The 21,694-nt window shown below is 31.2% G+C and overlaps 1 protein-coding gene across 4 annotated transcripts in view; it reads right to left on the bottom strand.

Moving 5' to 3' along the window:
- The window catches only part of LOC143085490 (glutamate receptor ionotropic, kainate 2-like), a 73,012-nt gene that overhangs the window by 26,397 nt on the left and 24,921 nt on the right, over positions 1–21,694 (bottom strand). For 3 of the 4 annotated variants that reach the window (XM_076261865.1, XM_076261866.1, XM_076261867.1), the window contains exons 2-5: positions 15,459–15,599; positions 9,176–9,421; positions 8,421–8,599; positions 7,664–7,717 (exon numbers count right to left, since the gene is read on the bottom strand). In XM_076261865.1, the coding sequence (XP_076117980.1) occupies positions 7,664–7,717; positions 8,421–8,599; positions 9,176–9,421; positions 15,459–15,599 (620 nt within the window). The remainder of the gene's footprint in view (positions 1–7,663; positions 7,718–8,420; positions 8,600–9,175; positions 9,422–15,458; positions 15,600–21,694) is intronic. The other variant, XM_076261868.1, reaches the window with a different exon arrangement.

Below are 21,694 nucleotides of genomic sequence, written 5' to 3'. Positions count from 1 at the left end.
CAATTTTTCATAATTCTAATATAAATGAAATTTTGAGACAGAAAAGATGAAATCGTGTTTCAATATACATTTCCAATTTAAATTTAAGCCCTCATCTTCCCTCTTTCATTTTCATACAAGGGAATGTTTTTTCAAGTGTCTACAAATTACGGTTGTTAAGATATGTATTCAGTGGAACTAACAGTGGTACGTTTGTCGTCCCAATATTTGCGAAGTATTCGTATATGGGTAGTCTTTTAGACTTTCAATACAAATGGAAAAACGTTATGTGTAGATCAAGGACATATTGTTTTTCATGAGTATGGTCTGATATCGATTAACATACTGTGACATTATGAGTGAGAGGTTTAGCGCTTTAAAACCAGGTTTAATCCACCATTTTCTACATTTGAAAATGCCTGTACCAAGTCAGGAATATAAGAGTTCTTGTCCATTCGTTTTAGATATGTTTTGTCATTTGATTTTGCCATGTGATTATGGACTTTCCGATTGGATTCTCCTCTGAGTTCAGTATTTTTGTGATTTTACTTTTATATATAAGCTGAGCATCAACGCTTGTTTTGCTTAGAAACGGGAAGAGACATGACTACGAAAATTCCAAAAGTTCATTGATATATGCATATTAACGCTTAAAAAGAACACATATTTTATCGAACATAAATGCTGATTTACTTGGTATGCAAGATTTATATTGCTGAGCAATGTTGTAAAAAGTAAAATCACAAAAATACTAAACTCCGAGGAAAATTCAGAAAGGAAATTCCATAATCAAATGGCAAAATCAAAAGCTCAAAACCATCATACGAACAGATATGTTTATTTATTTTAATTTTTAAGCTTGAACTTGATTAACAAGTTAATTTTTGCGGATAAAATCTGGTTAGTTATTGAACATATATCAACGCCTTGACAATATCAGTATGCACACATAACATAAAGCCCACGCATTTATTACCTTGACAATAAAAAAAAAAGAAATCAATCGAAGTCTGTACAAACAAACGTCTTTCAAACATTTACCAAAAATTCAGCCAAAAGCCGTTTCCTCTGATCGATTAACTGTCACTCTCAGGCTTTAAAGCAATAGAAAATTAAATAACGCAATACAAAAAGAACGACCAAAAAAAAATGTGTTATCTATAATAACATTTTACTGCGTAATTGTAAAATTTCACTTAATTTTGATTTAATCGCAAACGTTGAAAAATTAATTTAATTATTTTTCTACTTGATTGTGTTCATACCACATTAATGCAGTTAAAACAATACATTAGGAAAAGTGATCGGTAAAATATGCAAATGTACTTAAAATGTGCAAACACTTCATTCATCAATCTATTGCTACCAATGATTAAGATAAACCACATCCCGTTTTTCGTGTAAATTACTCGGGTACTTTTCTATGTAAAATTAGGAAAATAAATATTTCAAATTTTAAAACTATGATAAAAAATCTAAAAAATCCAATACAATACACCAATTATGGGATTATTGTTCAATATGTTTTATCTCTATATATAATGCGCATGATGATATAGTTAAATCGTTACGCCTGCGTTCAGTAATGCACTTACAATTATTTTTTTAAAACACTCTTGGTTATACAATATATATTATTTCAAAACAAAAACATTTTCTTTTGTGAAATTTTATATTGCTCTTTGCAGATTTACGTTTTTTCTTTTACCAAACAATGGTGAGTTCGGCAACATTAGATCTTTTTTTATCTAGCCACGTTTTATGCGCATGTCATAGTTCAAGCACCTTATTCATTACAGTTATCATGCTGTTCAATATGTTGGAAGAACAATGTGTTGATAGATCATTTATCTAATTCACTCATTGCTTTTACCGAATGTGGAGGGCAATTTAGCTTTTTCTTTTGCTTCACAAAAAGATTTTCTCCAGTCCAATACTTCATCTGGCCCACTGTTAAATGTACATTAAAGTGTAGATATATGAAAAATATATTGTTTGTGGTACTGTTAAAATCGCGTTATTGATATTACTTTTACTTAAGGATCTTGACATACTATGAATGACTAAACTATTTTATTCAATAAGACTACTTTTTCTGTTTAGTCTGTTTTTTATGATATACATTTGACGTGAAACTGCACTTATGTATCCCGTCATACTTTGAACCACACCATTATTTTATTTATTATTATTACTTTTACTGTTAAATCGGGTTTTTGTTATATCTACTTTACGTGAGTCTGCATTTATGTATGCCGTCATACGACAAAATTATTTTTATGTCTACCTGTGCGAATTTCAAAAGCGCAATTTTACACCAGTAATGAAAACCTTCTATCATTTATGGGTAGACTTTACATAGATAAATTATGCCGTATTTGACGTGAAACTGTACTTATGTGTCCCGTCATACTTTGAACCACACCATTATTTTATTTATTATTTTTACTGTAAGTCTGTTTTTTGTTATATCTACTTTACGTGAATCTGCATTTATGTATGCCGTCATACGACAAAATTATTTTTATGTCTACCTGTGCGAATTTCAAACGCGCAATTTTACACCAGTAATGAAAACCTTCTTTCATTTATGGGTAGACTTTACATAGATAAATTCAGCCGTATAAGAAAAGCAAAATGAGAATGTTAAATTTGATGTATGCCTTTTTGTGCTACTTTGTTACATTTGTTGTTTATGTAGTGATATTAAGATGATAACACAATATTGACTGTTGTACCCCTATTTTTGACATTTTTACTCTTTGAGTATGTTTGTTTTGTTCATGCATCGTTGACAATGTAATGGAATTTGATGCGACTGTCATACAAGTGAGAGGTTTAGCTAGCTATAAAACCAGGTTCAATCCACCATTTTCTACATTAGAAAATGCCTGTACCAAGTCAGGAATATGACAGTTGTTATCCATTCGTTTGATATGTTTGGACTTTTGATTTTGCCTTTTGATTTTTGATTTTCCTTTTTGAATTTTCCTCGGAGTTCAGTATTTTTGTGTTTTTACTTTTTACTTGGACGCAAAATGAACATATATTTATTCACATAATAAATCATTTCACGACGGCATAGAAATTGGTTCAAAAGCACACACAAAAAAAGATAAATGGTTTATACGGTGGTTTGAACATTTGATTCCTAGCTTTCAAAGCTCAAAACTTAATTGAACATAAACGATAATGTAAGATGGTTTGTATGGTTGCATACGAAACGTAGCGTCAAACCTAACAGGCTCAAAATTTAATTGTCGAAATATTTACCAAAGGCAATTCATTATTATCTAGACCTATTTTACAAATGTTTAATTGATTGATCCCTTAAAGCTTATATTTTTAAGTTGATAATTATCCTGTAAAGTTAGCAAATGTTCAACCAAAGCTTTAAAACGCAAAGTTGTTTTTCAATTTCATTATGGTTTTAATTTTGCCAATTTGACTGAACTGTGACTTTGCACTCTTTATATATATATATATATATATATATATATATATATATTATATTAATATGCACAGATCTAAAAGCTCTGGATGATGGATAGAGTTGTTTTACCTTATTATTTTATATCTAACGCTGACGGATGTTCTAGTTCAGATATAATAACATTATACTGGAAAGACATGCTTATTCCAGATCACTATAAACACGCAAAGTATCATCTAGAGGGAATCTGGAAGGCTGCTATTTATAGGATAGTAAATATGAATCACCATCATTTTATGTCTTTTATTGATTAAGTGTAAATAATATTCAAAGTTCAATAGAAAACGAGGTAAATTCGAAACAAAGTTGTGTGCTCCCTTTACAAATGTTTGGTTTTTTTCGTATTTAAAAGAACCTGTACCACTACTATACAATGTCAAGGTTTGTCAAAGTGGTTCCCGACATATAAACATTAATGTATGAGGTCCTGGCATTAAACGAGTGGCGAAAGTTACCACAGGGAGATAAAACTCACAAAATGTCAAATAGACAAATAATAGTACAATAGTTAACAAAGGTACCAGGATTATATAATTTAATACGTCAGACGCGCGTTTCGTCTACATAAGACTCATCAGTGGTGCTCACAAAAGACACAACATAGAAAACTAAAAACTAGGCAACACGAACCCCACCACAAACTAAAGGTGATCTCAGATGTTCCGTAAGGGAGCGCAGATCCTGCTTCGCATTTATATCATTTGTACATGATACACGCTTAATTTAGTACAGATCAAAAGCAATGGCAAATCACTAAAGGTTCCAATAAGCATATCGGATTAAACGTTTAATATGATTATTTAAGTTTCTTCGATAACATACCTATTATCGGTAAAATGTAGATTTAAGGTCAAAATTGAAGATATTAACACTGATACATTAGAAGATAACAATATAATGCGATTAATCCCCAGATTACCAGAATTTTAAAGTCATTTAAGGTATTAACAAAGTCCCAGAATAAATATAACAAAAATAGGTAACATGTCCGTATAGATTAATCGTGTAAACTTTAGTCTCTATGGTCCTTGATAAGTCTTCTAATTAGCTGACATACACTGCACATTCTATGTATTACAGCAATCATTTGGGGTCAGTTGGCATTTATATGTAATGATTGCTAGTAATTGTTATACAGGGTAATTTTTTCTGTGCAAGTTACTCAGCATGTGAATTTTATTTTATTTTGAATCACTCTAGACCCAACTCATTTAGGATACTGCCTGACTTCAGACTATATATTTCAATGGCTGTCTTCTTTGTTAATCTTTTGTGTACACTTTTGTATGATAAAATGTTGTGATATTTTCTTTGGCAATCGTTTACTTTCTATACAATGAACGTTTTAAATTTGTAAGAACAGTATACAGAATTCTTCTAAAACACCGACATTTTCGGAATAATATTATCTGGGCTCACCTTCGTATTACAGGATTTTTTCTTAGCAGTTGACTGTAAGAGTAATGAATATTTGTTTCTCTTTTTTTTCTTCGTACAAATTCATTGTATTTATTCATAATTTCAAATATCAATCCTTCAATTCACTTATTGCACATGTCTAATTATTAAATATAAAGAATATTACCAGGGATTGTCTTAATTCCACAAAAAGACATGTCGTTTAAAGCTATTTTTTATTCTTTCATGTTTAGTATAAACTTGTTTTGGTACAATAAAATCTTAATTACTGAAATATAAAAGAATGGAAAAACAAAGAAATGACCATTCGATTTCAAAAAAGTAAAGTAAACACACCAAACTCTTAGGTAAATTCAAAGGAGGGGGTCAATAAACATTGACAACATTAAATGATTATACTTCAAACGATGAAAATATAGCAATTAATTATTGGCAATTATGAGCAGGTAGATCATGATTTCATTAAGATAGTACAAGAAATAAGTAGATATTAACACGAGGGATTAATGCCCAACCACTTTTGTAATTTTAGATCTATTTTTCAAGTTAGGAAAAGGTTTTTGGTTCATAGTTTCCTATTCGAGTATGTGAAATGCCTTCAAGCAAAACAAAACATAAGATATTAAAGCCATTATTAATAAAGTAATAAACACTCCATCATCTTAAGAATTATTATGACTAGGCAGTTAAGTAGCAGTTAAAGTGTTTAGAACTCTCGGAAGTAGCAATTTTACTCATCGATTTTTTTGTTGCTCTCGGTTAACGACAATTTATATGTTAGAGCACGCAATCCACTATCAGGTACTTAAGTCTCTTTTTACTAAGTAAATATAATTAATTATCCCACAGAATGTGCATCAATTCAAACAAAAACAAAATTAATCAGTATAAAGCTAAATCACTTGGGTATATAAAAATGCCAGCAAATGCCATTCAAAAAGCTGTGTTTACACTTTTCGATTTTTTTGAAACATTAATCACAAATTTATTTATATCAATTATTTGACGAATTGGACTGTTAGGTCCATAAAAAATATTTTATTCCATACTGAGTTATTTGTCTCTCTCATGCTGGAAACAGATTCATTATTGACCGATTAATATTTCCTCTATCAAACAGCATGCAAACCTAAATCATCTGATGTTCAATAGAAAGCGATATATAATCGAAAACAATATAATATAGTCCATTTACTATGACCTATTTTGTTAATGATTTGCTGCTGAGTCCACAGGTCAATATCATAAAATACGCGATCCCTGCCTACATATCAAATGTCAATTAATTATCTTTTTCTGAAGATAGATTGATTTTAAGGCGTTTTCAATATTTGCAATTGTGACTCTTCAATTTGAAAATTTGGTTCCCTGGCAGAGATTCACTTATTGCGTATTTCATTTTTTTACATGACGATTAAATATTTTGGTCCAACTAATGCTTGACATAAAGGATATTAAATGATTTAAACTTGGTAATCGACCATTCAAGGGTAAACACATGATTGGTTATTCTAATGAGTTATTGTACATTGAAGTAAGAATAAAAATGCAAATGCAAACCTTCAAATACTAAAGTACGTATAAGTATTCGCAAGATATAAAGGTAGTTTGAATTAATAAATCTATATTAAGACAATATACGTGATGCAAACAACGTGATTCAAAACGCGCTGAACTCTGATTAATGATACCATAGTGTGGACTTTGCTATATAAGCCACATAAAAATCGTTTCATAACAACTAATTCTTTTAGTGTTTGTATTTTCTCTAATAATCATTAACCTTTCTGTTAATGAACTATTTCTGATGATCAAAATCAGTCAGGAGCAATAGATAAAGAGATACGAACCATGTCAGCAGCTTATAGAAACTGTTTGCATTTCTTTAAACCCTTCTATGCAATAAGTTAGACGATGAAGGCTATATGTCTGATCCCAGGGACAAGTTCCTATGTATAAAGGAGGAGGTCCAGTAAGACCCTTTTTTGGCCCCAAAATATAGAAGTTTTACAAAATTGTTAAAATGTAAACTATTAGTCATTTATTGGAAAGTAAAATGCGTCTGCTACATAGATATGGGCAGTTTTTGACAATAAAATGCACATATATCGGGTACTAGCATCATTAACTCATGATTTTAGCATTTTAGTTAAATTTTAGACGATCTCCGTCTTAAATGAAAGTGAATTCAGGTGTGTTCATTCTTAAAATTGAAATATAAGTTGTATTTGATGATAATACATAACATATGTAAAGGTTGAGGATGAACACAGATGCGGTCACTTTCATTTTTGACAAAAACATCTGAAAAGTGATATTTTTTTGCTAATTTGATAGATTTTTCATATTTAAGCTTTAATCGGAGCGTTTTTGATCAGTAAATCAGTTAAAATCTTTCACATAAACTAATTGAATCAACTGAAATAGACATTAAGAGTTTAAAAGTTGTCCAAAATCTTTCGTCAGATGAACCTGAAATTTGAGGCCAAAATCGGCCCTTTCCAGACGTATTCCTTTACTACGTTTACCAAGTTAACTGCTAGCCAGGACTATTACTTTCCACATTAACCATTAACCAGGGCTATGAATAAAGTTGCTTACCGAATTTGTACCTTACTAGGTCAATGGATAAAGATATGAACCAAATTAATCAGAACCAGACCAATAAAGAAAGGTACTGCATTTAACACAATAAACCACTAACAGTGCTTTAAATATAAAAGCTTCTCATCAAATAAGCCAATAACCAGGAGAATGGATAAAGGTACTTACCAAATTAACCACTAACCAGGCATTTGGACGGGATAACATATTCAGGTATAAAGCCTGCAAAACAATTAAATGGTTAGGATGAAAGAGCTATTTTCCTTACTATTTCAACTCACAATAAACCTATCTAAATATGGGAATACATCCTTGATACTGGTAGTGCTGCTTTTATCCTTATTCTGACATAAAAAAACAAGACAAGATTGTAATAAACTAAAACCCTTTTTAAAAAGGACCATTGAAAACGAACATTCAAATTAATTAACGAGTATAGAAACGTTATCAATGTACAACACGTTGTTTTTTTTTCAACATTATACTGGTTAATGGTATCATGAAGTTTAAAACGAAGCTTATACCTGTCCGTTGAATTTCACAGGACCTATATATTCCTGTTAATAACTAAATGCATATAACTTAAATGTTATGGCAAAGCCACCTTGTCCGATATTTTTAGTGAATTACAAGTTGCATTGCATCACTTGGTTATAAATTGAGATAGTATTTAGAATTCAAATATTTATATATTTTGAATATTATAATATATGGTTACAATAACTTAGTTTACTGAAGTTATGATAACCTTATGTCAGAATTGTATTTCTTCATTTATTGCTCTATCATGTACAGTGTTGTTGGTTTTAATTTGTGAGGTTTTTCGTAATATTTTATACAATACCAAATATTATGTTTCACTGACATATCTTATTTCCACCTGTTCTATTTAAAAATGTAAACATTAAAGTGTGTGTTCACTTACCTGAGTAAGAACAACAGCAGCATTCTTAGATGAACACATTAATATAAAATTTCCGAAATATTTATCACGAAGCTCTTTTAAAATCCTTTTCACATTATTACTAGAGGCATTATTGAGTACATTATATGTCTTAATGTCAGCAGTTTCTTTATCCACTAATCCAGAAAATATATGTGGCACTGAAAAAAAAATTAAATTTAACTTCAAATATGATATTTTTGGAAAAGAATCGTTCAGTCATATCTTTTGGCTATACAATATGCATGCAAATACAAAGAACTAAATCAAGCAATAAATTTTGATAGTTCTTATAGTTGTAAATGCATTTAATTTAATTATCTAAACGTACTGCACTTTTTGAGTTTATAACCTATTATGGTTAAATATTCATAGAAAAACGGACGTTTTATCAGTAGTCCCTTGAGTCATGACGGTGACCTTGGAACTTGTTTTAGACTTTTGTGCCAATAGCTGCTTCCGCTTTAGCAACCGAAAAGGTTACCATTTATTAGGAACACTTAGAACCAAAACACTGCGGTAACAAATCTGAAATAACACTTTGGAAACTAATAGATTGAATATAAGACCTAAAAGGGATACCAAAACACATGCAGGATAACCTATGCTGAAGGGAGTTTCGAGTTAAAGGGTGAAAACAATTCTTCATCGTTTTGCTATATATGTATGCTTCATTCAATATGTTAGCTAGCATTCCGCGGAAATAAAGAATTGATGACATGTTTTTATAAACTCACCTTGTGGATGATCATAAACAAGTCCAAGCTTTTTCCATTTCAAATAATTTAACATATCGTTTATAGCTAATCCGTACACATCTATTCCTGGAACTATACGTATAAGGAAGGACGATTCAGTCCAGTGATAAGGAACCATTGAGGTAACAAGAAATGGTATTCTGACACTCTCACAACCATGTGCAAAGGCTTCGTTAAATGGTCCAATCAATGCTGATATTCCAGTGTGGTTTATCTTATTAAAAGCTGAAAATAGAAATGAGACATTATAAAGGTAGGGCTAAATAGTTATCAAAGGTACCAGGATTATAAGTTAGTACGCCAGACGCGCGTTTCGTCTACAGAAGACTCATCAGTGACGCTCATATCAAAATATTTATAAATCCAAACTAGTACAAAGCTGAAGAGCATTGAGGTTCCAAAATTCCAAAAAGTTGTGCCAATACGGCTAAGGTAATCTATGCCTGGGAAAAGATAATCTTTAGTTTTTCGAAAAATTCAAAGTTTTGTAAACAGGAAATTTATAAAAAAATGACCGCATTATTGATACTCATGTCAACACCGAAATGTTGACTACTTGGCTGGTGATACCTTCGGGGACGAAACGTCCACCAGCAGTGGCATCGACCCAGTGGTGTAAATAGTTATCAAAGGTACCAGGATTATAATTTAGTACGCCAGACGCGGGTTTCGTCTACACAAGACTCATCAGTGACGCTCATATCAAACTATTTATAAAGCCAAACTAGTACAAAAAATGTGATTAGATTTTATCGTTCAAATTATTTGTAATTTATAGTTAAAAAGAAAGACTTTCGAAATGTTGTTATGATCTTTTCAATAAGGGTTGTTAATTGTTTTTGTTCTCGGCCATACGATTTTTTTGGACCATACATATATGTTTATGAACATAGATTGATCTTATTCTCATACTCTCCTATGATCTGATCCTTTTTTGTGGTGTATGTGTGGAAAAGTTGACGCTTTTCCATCGGGTTTGGTTAGTAACCGGAATTTGTCTTCTCTCAAGCGATAATGACTTTTGGATAGCGGTATGCTACTGTTGCTTTTATTTATTCATATATGTTTGCCTCTGTACAATGTTTGCATTATTGTTGTTTTTCATCTAACATATTAGCATAAAAGTTTTTTTTTAAATGTATTTAAACGATTTAAAATGTAAACTTTTATTCATTAATTTCGAAAGCGAAGTAAAATTTATAAATATACTGACGTAGAGAGACCTTTTTCAGGTAAACAGAGAGTAGAAAATTTCAAGCAACAGCGTGAAAAATTACAATTTCCCAACTCCATCTCGCAATCAATATTGGTAAGTAATGAGTATTTATGAGTGTACATGATTTCAATGGATATTAATCACGATAATATAGTAGAAAAATAATAAATGACTTTTTATGTTTATGATGTTTGTTAGATTTTATATTTTTTGCATAAAATATTATATGACAAATTCATGGCTGTTTCTTTAACTTTGTTAGTGTACAGGCCAAGACAAATCTGTTCTAATTGTAGTTTATACTATAGAACAAAAACTGTTCAATTGGAAGATAAGTTTATCAAACTACTATGAGAGAGCCACAATCAAATCATCGATAGTGTAAGAACTGACTGAATAAATTCGACTTATACAGGCTAAACATATATAATTGCAGGTTGGATCAACACAAAAAAACAAATGTATAATTATATGGACATAAAATGTCGTAGCATATAAAACTAAAATTGAGAATGGAAATGGGGAATGTGTCAAAAAGACAACAACCCGACCATAGAGCAGACAACAGCAGAAGGTCACCAACAGGTCGCCAATGCAACAAAAAATTATCGCACCCAGAGGCGTTGTCGACTTGTTATATTGGACCATCTTCCGGTACCCACTTATACATATGCTGAAACGTAAAATTGATTTGTAATTATAATAGCTTTTTTCTAAGGTACAAATGTATTTTTGATGATTTACCTTTGTGATCTATTAAAACACATACCATGTTTTCTATGATTTCATTACAAGAAATGATAACTGGATGTAAGGTATGAAACAACAACCAAATGGTTCGAAAGGTCAACAGACATAAAGGGGCCATAGTAAGAGATATTGTGTCAGTACCAAATGTCAAGCTCTCAACCGAGGTTTAGTTGGGAAGAGAATAATAGAGATGTTTCTTCATCACCGAAAAGATAAAAAGAACATTATGATATGACTTTTTGAACAGGGATATAAACAGGTATTCCTTTCACTTTCATACACATATGAATTGTGAACTTTGAAAGATAAGGTACTCAGGACAACATACTAAACCTTTCTGAACAGTTCTTCAGTCTTTCCGTTGATTTTCAAATATATCCAATGCGGTTAATGTAGTACTGTTCAGACAATACATGTGCTGTCAAATAAGATCAATCTATGTTCAGATTTTTTAGTTGTAGTCATTTACCATCAACATTCTAGTGAAGAGTCTGGACACCTCTAAATAGTATTGAATAGACCGCAAGTAAATTGTCTAGACAGTACCGAATTTACCGCAGTGGTTCAGGCTGAACATTGGTAGGATGTCTAAATAATTTATTTTACAGACTTTACAGACGATATTCAGATCAAAATTGCTATTTTGGACTAAATGTTTTTTTTGCCAATGTACTGCAACATTCATTAACGAACTTAAAATTTATCTATAGATCTCTTAGGTATTCTACTAACGAAACACAAATAATCAAGATTTTATAAGCTAAATACGACTGAAATTATCACCTAACAATTGCTTTGGTTGCACAAAAATTGGTTGCGCTTCAGTGTCTGAACTTAGGAGAGATATTGTAAGTCTATTATAAATGGTGATGTAATATTCTTTCATTGCCAATCAAACATTATTACCGGTACTGTCAAGTTCCTGGCTCAGACACTTCCGTCTTCATTAGACTTTTTAATGTTATGATTGGTGATGTAAGCAGAGCAGAAAATGCTCACCATGTCAGAGAACCTAGTCCAATTCAATTTAACTTTGGTTTTTTTTCAAATGAATGATTTCATAAGATTGGACAATTTTATTGAAATCAAAATATTTTTGTGTCTCTTCTCTAACTCTTCTTCCGTTAACTTCGTTGCATCGTTGCATATCGTCAGTAAAAATGTCATACAAATATTAGATGATACTATAACTTCAGGATTGTTAGTGATATTTTATTACACTACTGCAGTACTAACATTGATGGCTTTATTGTACAAATGATGCTCTCCAGAGAAATTCGGTAAATTTTCTAATCAATATTATAGTTTGTTTTGATGATTAAATATGTAATATGATAACCCGTTTCTTTGTTTTTAACTGCAAAAAGAGAAACAGTGGATGTTTATGGTTCTATTGATTCGTCTCTGTTCCTGAAGCATAGTTTTTCTTCTACATAGACCTTAGTTAGCATTGCCTCATAAGTGATAAATTTGGAGCTACATATAACCGAATTAATATTGACATGTGTCTCAACTTCAATATATTAATGAATGATCAATAAACAGTTATTAAGCCTGTCACTTTTTTCAATTGGTTGATGACTTCACAGATTCTGAACTTTAATTGATTGGTATATATTTCTATTAAAGGAATTATTTCGTTGGTTTTAACACACGTCTGGTCTTTATAACATTATAATTGAACCTATAGCAATAAATAAATTAAGCCAAAACGAAAGATCTAAAGGACAGTTCGTAAACTCGTTAGATTTATAACCTATATTACCGACAAAAAGTGCGTTTGAATTACGCCTTCTTATGATAGTACTGTTTATGGAATCGCACCCCTCACCTTTATGTTTTTTCTTACTTTTACTTTGATCTGCAGTATCCAAGTAACAATGGTTGCAACCTTAATTGGTACCTTCGGTACTTGCATTCTGCAGCTTTTTTTTTGTGCTTCTTATTTTATCATTTGATAGGTTCTAGATAAACAAAAAAACAACCATATGTTGATAGCTGTAGTTTTTCTTTGTTGTATGTCAAATTTTATCTTAGGATTCTGGTGTAGTTCATTGATGTGGTCTGTTGAAGTATGTGTGTGTGCTTTGCAGTTCTTTTAGCGATTCCTGTAATCCCTATTTTAAGTATATTTGTGACATTTTGTTCACACATCGTTGTCAAAATAATGAAATTTGATGCGCATGTCGTACAAGCAAGAGGTTTAGCGCTATAAAACCATGTTCAATCCACCATTTTTTACATTTGAAAATGCCTGTACCAAGTCAGGAATATGACAGTTGTTGTCCGTTCGTTTGATTTTGCATTTGATTAGGGACTTTCCGTTTGAATTTCCTCGGAGTTGAGTTTTTTTGTGATTTTTACTTTTCACAGTCATCTTTATTCTAATACATAATGGAAGATATTTACCAATTATTATCCATTGATTAAGAATTGTTACATTTGCAGACTTGAATTAGTTGCTGATTTTTTTAATGCTGTTTTGGAAAATTTTGCGAAATATTTCAGTAGGAATTAGGCAATAACATTGAAGAACGCATTCATGTAGGCAGATGTTCATTTGTCACAAAACATTGGTAAATGCAATTGGATTCTGTATACAAAATATCCCAAAAGAACTCTAATGAATACTAACAACAGTTCTGATTTATTATACAGGAACGAAAAATAAAAAAATAAAAGTGAATAAAGGATACATGTGAATTGATAATATAATCAACATTCAGCCAAAATATACAGAAAAGGTGCTGCTAATTTCAGTTTCTGCATTTACATTGGTAAATAGACTAAATATTGTATTTGAAAGAGGTCTGGACAATCAGCCAGACGAATACATTCTATTCGCAGAAACTTTCAAAATGATTCCAAATTTTGTTCATTATCAACCTGTTTAAAAGTGAAATCGTTTGGAAAACAATTGTACAGTTACTTGATATTCATTACTTAATAGTACCTTTTAATGCATCTTCAACGGTTAAAACATGGATTATGTAATGCATTGTGTGGGCTTCATATATGACTATCTCTTTATTTCTAATGCAGTAAACATGTGAATCGTTCATCTTCGTCATCTATTTACAATGAGACACTTGTCAATTTTGTATAATAAAAATTACTATAATTTAGATTTATCTATTGTAATATGTTGTATTATCTCATCAGTAAACACGTGAGTTTTTTTCCGGTATTTTTTTTCTACATGCATACATTTCTTATTGATAAAAGGACAATAATAGCCACATTATTTATGTATGTGCCTTTCCCAAGTCAGGAGCCTGTAATTCAGTGGTTGTCGTTTGTTTATGTGTTACATATTTGTTTTTCGTTCATTTTTTTACATAAATAAGACCGTTAGTTTTCTCGTTTTAATTGTTTTACATTGTCTTATCGGGGCCTTTTATAGCTGACTTTGCTTTGTTCATTGTTGAAGGCCGTACGGTGACCTATAGTTGTTAATGTCTGTGTCAGTTTGGTCTTTTGTGGATAGTTGTCTCATTGGCAATCATACCACATCTTCTTTTTTATAAGCTAGTGGTTTTCGACATGTTGAAAAAGAATATTTCTGCTTTTATACAATATTTGGTAAAAAACACTATGTCATAGGAATAAAAAAGTACATACAATGTATACATTCAAAAGTCAAATAAACCATTTGGAAAAAAGGACACGAGATCCCCACCAAAAAGAGGGGATAAATTTAGGAACAAAAAAAGGATCAGAATTTCTTGAACCACATATATTCATTGTCTTAGTTAAATTTTTTGATGGCACATCACGTTGGAAAACACAAAACTTAAAGAAAAACTACAATTCCCATATTATTACACGAGATTTTTAAAATTATCAGTTAAAATCACTTAAATGCACATGCAGCTCTGGAAACAATGCACAAAACAGAAATTTATCTGTTGCGTTTCGAAAAACAATATTACGCAACCGTTGAATCATTAACGCGGATATGTTGTAACTTAAAGGAATGGGAAATGTTTTGAATGAAATATTTGACAGGAGATTGTTAATGTTTCGTTGTAACAAAGTTATCTTAGAAAACACAATGAAAGATATTTTCTTGTTAGTCGAACGGTTCTTTTATAAGTACAAGCTATAAATAATCTTTTATAGCTAAAATTTAAAACATCTGGGAAGATCTTGGATTTGATATCTATCACTTTATTAAGTCATCAAAGAGTGGAAATGATGAATGACACTCTTTAACATTATCAAAATAAGAGATCTTGAATTACGTTTGTTCTAACATTGCACTTCCAACAACTTCCAATAAAAGAAAGCACTTACCACTTGTGAGTTTTTCGAAGTACATATCGCCTTCTGGGGTTTCTAAACATTCATATCTTATCTCTGAGTTATCATTCGGATACTTGTAATGATAGGATATGTCAAATTCTATCCATGTTGAACATTGGTCATGAATAATTCCTGAAATAAAGAAGATACAGATACATTCAAATATTATGTGATATTCAAGACAAGTATCATAATATATTTGTTTGCATATGATTAAGTGTTCATATGTAATTGTAACATTGTTATTTCATTTCCTAACTCAGAACCCTACACTATTATATCAAACAACATATTCAATAGGTAATAACAACATGATGTATAGATCAATTACAGTGTAATTTAATATCTCATAAGAGTTAAAGTTTACAACTTGAATGGAATACTGATTGAATTCAAATTTCTAAAGGTGTATAAACTCTCATCATAGAAAACAGAATTTAACTTGTGTACGACAGTCGCGCGTTTAATCTACAAAAATCCTCATCAGTACCGGTCGAATCAAAACAAACTCGAAAAGTTAAAATGAATTACTATGCAAAAGAGGACTGTGAAATCAAAATTCAAAGTAAACAAATCCGCATTTTTTCGTCAAACATATTGTGTAAACAAATACTGGTTGTTTGTAATTATGACCATATTAATGTTAGGAAATTTGATGCGACTATAGTAGAAGTAAGAGGTTTAGCGCTATAAAACCAGATTCAATTCACCATTGTTTACATTTGAAAATGTCTGTACCAAGTCAGGAATATGACAGTTGTTGTCCGTTCGTTTGATGTGTTTTGTCATTTGATTTTGCCATTTGATGGGGACTTTTCGATTAAAATTTTCCTCGGAGTGTAGTATTTTGTGATTTTACTTTTTAGTTGGTGTCTAATGGACTGAATGGCATCAGCCAAACTACCGATTGATTTGTAATGTCTTTGATCTTTGCAAAAGAGTAACGAAAGATGCCAGATGGACAGTCGATTTCATAGATCGAAAATAAACTGCAACACCATGGCTAAAAATATAAACAGACATAAGACAAATTAAAGTGCACAAGACACAGCGTAGAAAAACTAAGGCCACGCTAATTTGATTTCTTGTTCTACGAAATTTCTACTCCAAAAATTAGGGCCGGCGATCATCTTTTATGTGTTTTTTAATTCATTTCAACACGATTCATATGAGACATTCAAACACTTAATGTTTAAGTGCAGATTCCTAACATTTTTTAGGAATGAATTCCGGCTGTATCGTTTCAAAAATTAAAATTCAATTGTGTTTGTGAAAAAAAATAGTGAAGAAATAAATACAGTTTCAGGTTGCTACATGAAGATTTCACTCAATTTACTCAAGACCATTGAAGTTAGCGTTCTATGATTAAGTATTATGACATTAACAACTAGTACACATTTTATTTAACAATAACTTCGACAAACAAAAAATGAGGTGAAAACATTGTTTGCTTCGCGTACCATCCAATGGTCAAATACAAACTAATGGTATACACGCATTACACACATTTTGAAAGAAAATGATTTAGTTAAAACAAGACCACAGGCACCAACCAAGAGTTTCAGACCAAGGCATGTCTTATATTAAGCGATGATTTTAGAAATTCCGAATGGAAATATACTGTAGGCGATCTTATTCAAAATGCTGACCAAATTACAATTTATTCCATCAAATCAATCAGTTCAACTGGTCAGAAATTTCACTTAAATTCTGAGGAGGAACCACAGAAGTTACAGTGTGATGTTAGTTAGTTTCCAAACAATATTTGTGGTTATGAATTCTCCATTTACAGTACATACATCCGTTAAAGGTTTAGGCGCAAGTATCATAATATCCATGAAATGAATTCAAATGATATTCGTTTGTATAAATATTTTTTTTTATTATCACGTTTCACTTTGATGAATTGACTGTGGTTCAGTTGGTTAAAATTGATGACCAGTCGAAGAGTTTGATTAGATAAAACAATTCGCTTTTTCAGACAGAATCATAAATGAAGTGCAATTGGCGGAGAGAATCACTTATAATCATGTCAAAATAACACACCATGGTTTTTAAACTCTGAAAGAGGGACAAAAGATACCAGAGGGACAGTCAAACTCATAAATTGAAAATAAACTGACAACGCCATGGTTAAAAATGAAAAAGACGAACAGACAAACAATAGTACACATGACACAACTTAGAAAACTAAACAATAAACTACACGAACCCCACCAAAAACTAGGCGTGATCTCAGGTGCTCATGAAGGGTAAGCAGATCCTCTAATGTGATATTTTGGTAGCTATATATAACGTTTAATGTAATTAGTTATGTATGAAACCTTCCTGCATCTTCAACAGTTTAAAAGAAACAGGTCACGTTTATAATGAAGTACATATACCATATAATTTGTCTCATGATGGGATAATGTAATTATGCTCGTGAGGTTATGTCGGAATTGTTAAGTAATTTTTATATACTATTTATCTACTTAACATACCTTTTCTGCAAGATAATAAAGATAACGTGCATTACGTGTACAAACTATCATAATTATCTAGTCTATCTTTTTATCCTTTTCATGTGGCCTACTTTTAACTCTTAATATAATGACTAACGAGTGGTAGCCAAGTTCTGTACAATTATGATATCACATTCCAAATATCTCCAGAGACAGACTAGGTTAAAGATACCAGGCAATGACTATTACAGTGTTAAATACGAGTGTAATGTTAATGTTACCAAAATAATTGAATGATCCATATCACTGATCCCAATTTCCTTTAATTCATAACAGTCATCAACATATTAAAACTGTTTGGCAGTTATGTTGTATTCATTTAATAATTCTCTTTGCATGTAATTGTGGTTTAATAGGGAAAGGGTGTATTTAGAATGTGTATATAACATCTTTTACCATACTACAACAATTACTAAAAACATGAAAAACGTTAGCATGGTATTTATTTAATCGATGTGGTGTCATATATCTATATAATATGTCAAGTCCATCATTTTATAGTAACATTGCTCGTGTTAAAAAAGAGTCTATTGCATACAGGTTATGTGTACAGATATGTTACATCGTCATTATATCTTAGAATATGCTTTCCTTCATAACATCCCCTTCCTACATACTATGTTTTTCACTTGTACAAGGTAAGCTTTTTCTTGTATCAATTATGTTTTTAATTGAATTCCGTTATTAAAGAAACATGTGTTGTATAGTCTTTTGTCTTGTCAGTTTTGTTATCTTGATGCCGTAGATCAATATTGTCGTGTTCTTATTAGTAGATACTCATTTTTGTGCTTTTCTGTGGTAAATAAAAGATGTCATAATGGTTAATTATGCTTGTTCCAAATGGCCTTATTCATATAAGACACATTTGTACACACACGCATTAGTCTCATGGTATCGTTTGTGGGTGGTAAAACCAGTTTTGCAGTAATCAAAGCTCACCTCCAGTTCACAATTTACATAAAACAATAGAACAGGCGACTCTGCAAAGACACAGATCACATAACCCAAAAATACTACATATCGATAATCGATAATAATAAATAAAACAAACAATATTTGTAAATTTAAACTGTTGGGAAAATAAATTAATTTCAATTTTTAGTGATAATAAACTAGTTGGTAGTACAATATGAAAAAAAAATACCACAAAAATGGATACGTTTTTGCTTATCAACAAGTTTAAAGAATATCTTTTGATTATGTATTTCGTTGATAGTCATTTAAAATCTTCATTATTATGGTCTTCAGTTACCATGTCAATCAGTTACCTCACCTGTTGCAATTATGTATGCAGATGCTTATAGATCAACTCCGGACTGGATTATTTTGCTTTTAAACATATCCTTTACTTTTTCAATAATCAAATAATAGTCATTTAACGCTAGTGTAGCCTTGTAGAGGTATTAGCCTGCTCTTTTTCGAAATCAAAAGGATGTCTTTTACGTTCAAGAGATATGGCTCTCTCTTGACAGGGGTCAGCCATTTATCGTCCCCTTCCAATGGACTATCATCGTTTCCTCAAGAACAAAACTAGTCGTAAATGTCATTTTACTAATACTATGATTTAGAAAATGACAATGACCCATCTCGAAATTGTACAAACCGGGTAGATTGCAATGCTGGTGAAATGGATTAGCTAATATAAACATGTTAATAACTCAGACCTTATAAATGAGAGGAGAAAGATATTCAAAAGATAAATGAATTATAATAATAAGTCTAAAGCTTCATGACATTACTGGCAAAGAACTAGATATGACAAAATGACATAATCTAACATTTATAAAATGTAAGAGCAAAACGCATCCCCTCGATCTCAAACTGTTCCTTGTCTGTTTTTGTCCCTTGTTTTAATTGATTTGGTGTTCTTCAACGTTCGGTAATTTTAAGAATGCAATATTAGTTCTTGAGCACGACTGAGTTAACATGAATACACTTTATAAGCTCTTTTAAATTCAAACTTTAAAAACATATCATATTATGCTGTTTCCCTTTATATTACAAGCTACAAATACCAGCATAGTATTGATAAAATTATATAAGTTGATACAGTTCAATATATTACAAATGTGTCATGGTTAATTTATAATATACCTTTTGTTATGTAACAAGCTGTAACCGTTGACACAGCAGTCGTTATCGAAAATTTATATGAAATATTAATGTAACATGGACATGATATATTTCTTATCTTGTTTCTGAAATATTAGATAGGTTTTACAAAACAGAATGTTTTTTTTTTTTTTGCTGAGGATACGAATTTCTACAATAGTTTGGATACAACGGCTAATGTTATAACTCTTTCTGATTCAAAATAACACAAGGAATGTATACTAAACAACAGCATCGTAAACACTCATCAAATATACTTAAAAAGGGTGAAAGATACCAGAGGGACAGTCACACTCATAGATCAAAAATAAAAATACAAGTTGTTTTAAGTTGATACACCATGGTGTAAAAGGAACAAAGAGAAATGAAACGGAACTGGACGATACAAAGTCAAACTAATCTATAGCGCAATACAGCAACTGTCTTTTACGTGAAATGAAAACTCGTGGGAAAAAGACACACACCAATATTTAAAACACAATTTATAAATACGAGACTTAGCAACATGTACACCTTTCTAACAGAGGTGATCCTGTGTGCTCCGTTAGGGTAAACCCATCAGGTAGGTACAAATCTGTTGAGAAGTCTCATTAGATATATTACTTTTGAGGAAAATGAACGACAGTATAGTAACGACAAACAGAACATATATTTCGCCTATGTGCAAACCAACGCAGGCTTTAAATTGTCGCAGGGATGGGTTCAACTTTATCACATGAACCATTAGCTTAATGGATTCCCTGTCAGTAGCAATGTTTTATCAAGAAAACAATTATAGACAATGCACGCTTTTGAATATCATATCGACTGGGAAATGTGTACTCTATACGAAGGGGCTGGAGTAGTAATTAATATAAATGCATACTGTACAGTTAAGAAGCTAAAATATTCTCTTTGGTGTAAAGCGTGTTTCCAACCGACCGTCATTTTCAATTTCTTTGTGAAAGTTGGGTTATGAAGCACTCTTAAATGTGTGATATTCTTTATTTCAAATTCGATTGAATAGATGTGTTTAACATTGTCACCAAACCCTGGCGAATATAATGAAAGTGTATCATAAACATAAAAAGCAGAACGTGAACTTAACGGCTTCTGTAATATAGATGAATGATAAAACAACATTGAAAAAGTTAATTGGGGTATTTGAATATGAAAAATCAACTGTGGTTACTCAGCATTCGCAGACGATGTCGAAGCTAACAATTACAAATTGACACGTCTTGTATATGCATTCAGGAATGGAATTTGAATTTAGTTGTGTTGAGATCCATATTTCAACAATAACACGTGGGCGAATTAAAACGGTATAAGTTTGACAGGAACAAATACAAATAGACAAGTCTGAGATTTTTCTGGTAAAGTTTTTAACTTCAGACATACAAAATACCTACAATATCAAAAGGGCAATTGACATTATCATGAACTAATTGCATGAACTTTTATAATTCTGCAGTCTAAGAAAAAGACAGGCATCATATCACAAACGTTCAATTTTGTAAGAAGATTGAGTTTCTTCGGTCTATGTATGGCAGTGATGTAGAGTAATATTCTGACTATGAGTGATATGTATTATTAGCGTAAAGTGCAAAATTGATCAATGAAATGAAAAAA

This window comes from Mytilus galloprovincialis, chromosome 8 (genome assembly GCF_965363235.1).
Source record: "Mytilus galloprovincialis chromosome 8, xbMytGall1.hap1.1, whole genome shotgun sequence".
NCBI lineage: Eukaryota > Metazoa > Mollusca > Bivalvia > Mytilida > Mytilidae > Mytilus > Mytilus galloprovincialis.
This window is presented reverse-complemented; position numbering and strand designations above follow the sequence as displayed.